General features: G+C 36.7%; 2 protein-coding genes across 2 annotated transcripts in view; one reads left to right on the forward strand and one right to left on the reverse strand.

Moving 5' to 3' along the window:
• The window catches only part of LOC146507221 (tetraspanin-4-like), a 547,388-nt gene that overhangs the window by 42,858 nt on the left and 496,247 nt on the right, over positions 1-8,283 (reverse strand). The window lies entirely within an intron of this gene.
• Positions 1,132-7,413, forward strand: LOC146507223 (uncharacterized). The gene is made up of 7 exons (XM_085179225.1): positions 1,132-1,903; positions 1,983-2,250; positions 2,507-2,653; positions 2,743-2,819; positions 3,799-3,905; positions 4,428-4,873; positions 6,392-7,413. The coding sequence occupies exons 1-7, from the start codon at positions 1,572-1,574 to the stop codon at positions 6,695-6,697; spliced, it is 1,683 nt and encodes a 560-aa protein (XP_085035351.1). The 5' UTR covers positions 1,132-1,571; the 3' UTR covers positions 6,698-7,413.

The raw sequence follows: 8,283 nt of genomic DNA on the forward strand, positions 1-8,283 counted from the left end.
GAATACCTGAAAATAATATGGCCTGCTGCGCAGTACAGTTTTTTCAAGAGGTTTGTGCTACAGTTTTGATAAGTTCAGTTGTTGTGTTTTATTTGGCTGTTTGCACTATATGAATTCAATGATGAAGTTTTTTTTATATGAAAACATAATCAAACATCATCTGGTCCTTATCAGGTCCTCAGATAAACAAATTACACTTTGTTATTATGTATTTAACAGAAAAATTAGCAAAATGCAAAAGCAGTGAGTGACAAACTAACTACATGTATTCCATATGAATTAAGTTAAGTATCAACCAGGAGCTGATGATCAAATGCACTCAATTAATTAATCTGTAGCAAGCGTGACCAACTTTATAAAACCAGACGTTTTGACAGTTTTCTTGTGCCTTGAAGTGGAAAACATTTAGTAGAGCTGCCAATCTTCCTAGGAGTGTATGTCCCAGTGTATGAATAATGGGTGTGCTTAATAGACAGCACGTTGTAATATATCGTTATATCATGTGTTGCTGTTCATCTGTGTTGCTGTTCATCTCTCTCTCTCTCTCTCTCTGTGTGTGTGTGTGTGTGTGTGTGTGTGTGTGTGCTGTACCCATATAATTAGCAGATATCTAACATCGCTCTACCTTCTGGTCCAAATTTGACCAAATGTTGTATAAAACTGGTTTCTGGACTTCCATTTTGAAGTCCAGAAACCAGTTTTATACAGTCTATGGACAAATCACACCCTCAAGTACAAAACCTGTCCCAACTCAAACACAGAATGGAACAAAAGAGTTCTCTTGTAAATGAAGGTTTTATAATTTTTTTTTGTGTTTATATGCTACTTCTCATAAATGATCTTTTACAGAAGATGCGATCTCACAGATCCCTTATTGGGTTCTTAACCTCTTAATCCCCTTTTTTAACCTCTGAATTCTACAAGTTAACCCTAATACAGGAAAATGCTATGATTTAAATATAATTTTATAGAAATGATAACGTGATTAGGGCAACTGTAAATCACAAATAAATACACTCATTTTAGTGTCTTAAATACTTTTTTGCTCCTGTGTCACAGCCGTATTTGTGTTAAAATAAGAAAATAGTATAAAATAGGAAAATAATTATTTAGGGAAAAAACTGTAATTTTTAGTGACACTTTGAATAATTTCATATTTATGGCGATGTTGCATATTGGTGCTGTATTAAAAATGGCAACTTAAAAAAAATAATAATAATTTTAAAGTGAGCCAAGTCGGGGTTATTTGTATATTTCAGTGTTGTTCGTGTGTAATGTGCTGTTTTGTTTTGTGAATAATAAAGTTGAATTTCACTCAACTTAGGACACCACTTTTCTCCACATAAATAAACCCCACCCACTGCCGAGTGTCACAAGGAGTTCAAACGTGTCAATAAGCAAATCGGCTTCGACACAAGCTGGGAGGCATTATAGAGTAGTGGACCTTCGGCTGATAAACAAGTATAACAGCTGTTTCCTCTAACACGTTTTGCAAATTTTTTTTATGTGCAACTGTTTTTATTTTGTATAAAAGTGTAAGGTCTTCCTAATAAAGTTTCTCTTTGGAAACCATGCGCACTTTCTCTGAGCTGTGCGTCTCAGCAGCGGTGCCTCAAACTTTTCCAGGAGGAGATCCGGCTCCCCGCGCGACTCTCCTGTCCGGATTCACTTTGTTCCCAATTGCATCCACGGGAGGACCGCCAAACCGAAACCTGGATTCCAGCGTGGATCCGATCCTTCGCACATCTATGCCTGAGCGCTCTTCGCTATTTTCTCGGCCTCGTGAACTTGTGGAAATCGAAGAAACAGCAGAAGATGAGCCCAAACTTTATTTAGAAGCCAATGAGCTTTGGAGACAGTTCCACAAATGCGGAACAGAAATGGTCATTACAAAATCTGGGAGGTAATTTTCTAATATTTACGCATGAATGGAAAGGTATTGATGAATGCGTGCTTCCTGTCACGGTCTCTTCTCCTCGCAGACGTATGTTTCCGCCGCTCAGGGCCAGGTGCACGGGGATGGACAGAAAAGCCAAATATATTCTCCTCATGGACATCGTGGCAGCTGATGACTGTAGATATAAATTCCATAACTCACGCTGGATGGTGGCGGGCAAGGCGGACCCCGAGATGCCCAAACGCATGTACATCCACCCGGACAGTCCGGCTACGGGAGAGCAGTGGATGTCCAAAGTGGTCAACTTCCTCAAGCTGAAACTAACCAACAACATATCAGACAAGCATGGATTTGTAAGTTTTCACCTAACACCTTGTTTTAAAGGCGGCTTTGAACAACCACCATGCTGTCAAAGAGCGCTTCAAGACGTGCTGTTTATGGTCTTTTAGTGAGCAATAACACAGAAATCCAGTAAATTCGCTCAATGCGTAAAGTAGCTTGGGGGTGCTGGGATATTGTTTTTACGTAAGTGTTACTAACGCTTTCCTTTTATTTTTGCTGTGCACTATGCTTACAGTTTTGAGTTTTTCTAATTCTTTTCATTTGCAGACAATTCTCAACTCGATGCACAAGTACCAGCCCAGGTTTCATATAGTAAAGGCACACGACATCCTAACGCTGCCTTACTGCACTTTTAGGACATATGTGTTCTCTGAGACTGAATTCATTGCAGTTACAGCTTACCAGAATGACAAGGTAAGGAATTCTCTTCCCTAGAACAAAGTGGAAAGGAAGGTGAAGACTTTGAGTCTGCAATCAAATGTTTCTTTTGTATCAAATATTAGATCACACAGCTGAAAATAGACAACAATCCTTTCGCCAAGGGATTCCGAGATACTGGCAATGGAAGGAGAGAGAAGAGGCAAGTTATTTCTTATAAGTTACGAAAAAAGAAAATACTATGTACATGTTTTTTTCTATATGAAAACAAAACCCTGCAGGTCCTTGTTGTGGTTGTGTAGAAGTACAAAAAGGAGTAAATGAAAATTATCTCCAAAAATTATATGTATTGGTAATAACAATGATATTAAAAATGAAACATCATGCCAATAACATGATAACATGTGCTTATATAACAAAGTTAAAACAATAAACAAAGTTATCATTTAATTTTACTTATAGCATTATGGACACTTTTTTTTCATTCTTTCCTAGAGACATCTAGGAAAATACAAAACAAAACCTAAACAAAATTTCCTCAAGTGTATTTTTTATGTGTTATTTATCCTATTTTGTTTGTGCAGTTTTAATTTCTCAACTGGAAATTCAATTTCAGAGTGCTCTCTACTAAAATAAATCTGAATCCAGGTAGCTGTGACATTTCTTTTTGCTGCTAGAGGAGTCAAATGTGCATCTAAAACCTCATGAAGTAATCATAGAGTATAATTATAAACCCAGTGTTAACATTCCCACATTTCTTGAAAAAACACAGACACTTTGGCCTCAATTTGGTAACTGCAGCCATCAGTATTTGTAAAAAAAAAAAAATAAATAAAATAATTAATGTTACTTTAGAAGAACATTTTTTCCCAATAAGCCACTAATCTTGTTTACAGAATATTACTATAAATTTCAGCTTCCCATTAAAAAAGGTCAAATGTGTCTTTGCATGCTTTGCTTTACAGAATGTCTCTTTTACTCTAGGACGCCAAATTTCACACATAAAATCTGTTCCTGAGCTTCTGAGTTAAAAACAAAACAAAACTACGGAAGTTCCGTTTTTTTTTACGACTGAACACCAAAATAATGTCAGTTTGAACAAAACTGCCACAAGTCACTATTACTCAGCAATGATACGGGTGACCTTTTTCTTCTTATTGTGTTTTTCTTGGTTATATCAGGAAACTACAACACTCATCCCACAGGTCTAAAGAGACACAGCTGACTGACGTGAAACATGAACCTGTAAAAGACTCTCCACAGCATTCACACAATTCCAAGTCTTCAGGTGAGCGAATTCACCACTTCACCTGCGCAGTATTCATAATGTCAGTGCAACCCCTACACTATAAAAAACACAAAAGCTTACAGAACTAAGAAAAGGGTTTAAAAACGTGATAGATGACCATGATTACCGTTGACTTTTCACAGTTTTCGTAGTATTTTAATTTTGTTAATACGATATGATTGGCTCAGTATATATACACTTAATAGAAGATTAAAAAAATAAGTACACTTTAAGGTAAACATATTTTAACTTGAATTATCTTTGCTAAACTAACTTTGTATATGAGTGACACACACACACACACACACACATATATATATATATATGTGTGTGTGTGTGTATATATATATATATATATATATATATATATATATATATATATATATATATATTTTAACCTGTATTCAATATTTATAGGCTGTGTTAAGACAGTGATCTGACATTATCCCATACGATGGAATTTTATTGACATTTGAACAAGCGTGAATATGTCTTGTTTCTTGTTTATTTTGGTTTTGCAAGATCCCCATGAGAGTGACAGTGATAAGGACACAAATTCTGAGGAGCTTCCTGGAGAAGAGATGTGTGAAACACACCAGGAAAAAGAACCAGAGCCAAAGGTTTCCATCACAGAAGCAACCATGCAGACTACAGCCAGGATCCACAAAGATGTGGACCTCGGACAAAGTCATGTCAGCAGCCTAACAACTGACCAAGCAAATCGCTGCCAGAAACAAGATGCAAAGACGGAACAACTGTCTGATGTCTCCACCGGTTTTGCATACAGCTGTGCTTATTCTCCAGAATTAAACAGATATCTGTGGGATCCCAGTGTTTCAAATGGCCTTTTCCACTCATCTCAGCTGAACACCTGGCACAGCTGTGCCAACGTAGACAGAGTAGTGCCATGTGGATTGAGTCCAGCACTGACTCCTCTTCCTATTAATCAACAACATGCAATGGGACAGGTACATAGCAACACAAAACACAATTTGAAAGCTATATCAAATGACTTCTGCATAACCTCAGAAAACCATTAGGGCACCCATAGCCTTTAAGTGCCTGTCAAAGTGAGGCATTAAGGCTCACATGATGAGACTTAGAGCATAGGAAGTATTATTAGTAATCAAACTTAAAGAATGATGTGTTTTAATACTTATATGCATACTACTGTAGGTAGCATTTATTATTATTCACTTATCTTTTTTACTTTAATTCAACTACAGAGTAAATATGAACGGACACATGAAGCACAAATAGTGTTTTTTATAGCGAAACTTGGTGCATTTTCCATTGGTCATGTTTTTAAGTCTTATATCTGTTAAAAAATGCAGTCAGCATTTCCAAAGAATGTATTTCCAAAGGCTGGAGAGAGGCGCTTTGACCTTCATGTGATTGCAACTTTTTGAAGAGTCTTTCTGACCAGTCATACATGTACAGACGGGCACACTCCACATTTAATACTAAAAGAAACACAAAGGACACAGCACTGGTGATGTTTTAACAACATATATAGCTGGTTTGTCTGCACAGGAACCTTAAAGGTTGGAAAGGATAACTCGCTGTCAACTAGTGTGTTACCTCACTGTGGTCTCATTGTTTATCCTAATTTAAGTAAATATAGCCCATTAATTAATGTAGTGAAGAGCAGAAAAGTAGGATGTCAGATTTTATTTTTAAAGTTGTAAATTTTTTATTAAAATGTCTCATAGTTGTGCATAACTAGACACCCCACCCCCTCCCTCACCCTGCAACCCTGAAAAGGATGGGTAGAAGAGAATGGATGGATGGATGTTGTTCATAATTTTAAATTAAAAAAAAAATAGTATTTTTCCACAAATCAAAAGGATTATTTTAAAGTAATTACAGCATAATTACTTGCAAGTTTAATGAAGAATGTGTCTGCTTTTTACATTCTGTAAGTACCCTCATGTTTTATTTTTAACTCATGCTATAGATAACTGAGAAAATTGTATTCATCTGTATTTTTTGACTTAACTTCATATTGTTTGAACTACTTTCTTACCTGAAGTTTCCAGAGGTTGTGGATATGCCTTAGTTTAGTATTAGTATTTCAAACGGTTTCCAAAGGGATTTGCAGAGTTTTCTATTTTTAAAAAATGTGTCTATATAGATACTCTATATAGCTGAATAGCTATAGTTGCAGAATTACCTGCATTTATGTACCCCTGGAAAAATGAGTAGAAAAGTACAAGTAGGAATTCTTTAAAAAAAAAATTTTAATTAACACTAAAATGAAAGCCATTCCTATTATTACTTGATCTACTGTACTTTTAGGTTTTTGAAAATAATACACAATACAATAAATAATCATGTAATGTATTTACACTGCTAGAGCATTATGTGTGTTGTAGGTTTTTTTCAGTCTTTCTGGACTGAAAACCACTCTTGACCTGGGCTGTTGCTGTCCATGATCCTCAGATAATCTTTTCTATCTTTATTTCTATCTTAATTCTTGTTACCAGGGCCTGATGAGCCTTTCACACTTTGGAGGATTTCTGTTTTATCCTAATTCCAGCTTCTTAGCAACATCGGCCCACTACCTCAACCCACAAGGCCAGTCCGGATTGGATTTCAGAGGCTGTCCAAGCATCCGCAGTCGGGATTACTTCTCCTCTCCGGCAATATTTTCATTTGTTCCTGCAGCAAGTGGCAATTTCAAATATCTCACCCCAGATTGGCTTACATGGCCTAAGATGGAGGAAAAGACAGAGCAGGAAGTGACTGGAGCCAGGATAAGTAAAGAACAGTGGGAGTCTACTGACCTGTGAGGGAGTTCTGCTGCTTGTTAGTGTCCCTGCATGTGGTTGTTGAGGTTGTTTCCAAAACCTTCTAAATTCCTTATTTGGTGCTCTTTTAAACTCATAAGGAAAGGTTGTGTATCTCACAAGTCATCAGCAGCTTTGATGAACAGGTAACAAAGACTTTTCATTACAACAAAATACACCCTACAATATTCTAGGGTGTGTTTTTATAGAAACTCTGCTGTCTGATGCATTATATGCTTATCTAATGCCTCCTTAATGCAGGTTCATGTTGCTTTTTGAATGAGGTTTTGCAAAATAACGAAAGTAAAATACATCAACACAATGTCTGAAACAATGTGAGCTGTCTCCATTTGTTAGTTTTCCCTTCCAAAGAACATAAATCTAAATACATTTGTTTTGCATTTGTAATCAGAATCTGATAACCACTCGGCGCAGATCTGTATTCTCGTCTCACCTCTTGCTCACCCCAAATGTAAATGTACCCCACTGTCTAAAACACTTGAGCCTTTTACTGCATCTACAGTGTGTTTGGGATGCCTGTCATGCTGAAAAACAAAGTGGTTAGCCAATTAGACCCTCTCCAATTGGTTGTGCATGGCGGATGATAATCTGAACCCTCTTTTCTGTGTTCCATCAATTTTAACATGGTCCCCTGCACCACAGGCTGAAACTGAGACCCCACTGTGTTTTACAGATAGCTGTAAACACTCGCTGTTGTACCTCTGATGAACTGCTGATGAACCAAAAATTCCAAATTTGGATTCCTCACTTCATGAGACTGTTGGCTGATGATTTTTAGTCTAGTTTTTGTTTAATTTGGCACACCTCAGCCCTTTCTCTCTGTTTCTTTTCCTTAAGAGTACATTTTTTTGACAGCCACCCTTCCACTCGGATCACATCTGATGAAGTTTCAGAGAACAGTAGATGAATCTTAATGACATTACTTCTTTTAGACCTGCCACTACTTCTTTTGTCCTCCACTTGTCTAGAGTCCTCAAATCACAACAGAAACTTCCATGTACGTATGAGAAACAGTTGGTTGTAGTGGATGATGGTGATCCTTGGTGGTAAATATTGATGAAGCTTGACTGTCCTTGACATCTAGTATTCTTGTTGTGGAAATGTAAAATGTAAATTAGTTAATAAATAACATCTTAGATCATGATTGAAATGATATGCTGTCTGATGTATTACATGAATAATGATTTAATGACTATAAAGACATGCAGAACTTCTTGATGCTCACAACTTGTAATCGACCAGTCATTAGCCCAGAAGCATGCCCTGGGTAATCCATGTTTCTTACTCTAATAATGACCATAATTTATTCATAGAATATGAAACTAGCCTCTAAAGTTCTGAAGGAAGTGTTTACTGAGGTCACAGAGAAAGGAAGCCAAGGGTTATTTACCCACAGTGTTCACCCAGGTCTTTCTGCACAAATAGTCCTCCATGTTAAAACACTATATCACCAAGATTTACAAAATAGACTTGATTTTTTTTATTCAAAATTATTCAAGTGAGGGACTGAACTGATAAACCCAGCATGAAAGTGTTTACAGAGGTTAGGACAGAGCCACTTCCCACTA

Source organism: Neolamprologus multifasciatus, chromosome 12 (genome assembly GCF_963576455.1).
Source record: "Neolamprologus multifasciatus chromosome 12, fNeoMul1.2, whole genome shotgun sequence".
Classification (NCBI taxonomy): domain Eukaryota; kingdom Metazoa; phylum Chordata; class Actinopteri; order Cichliformes; family Cichlidae; genus Neolamprologus; species Neolamprologus multifasciatus.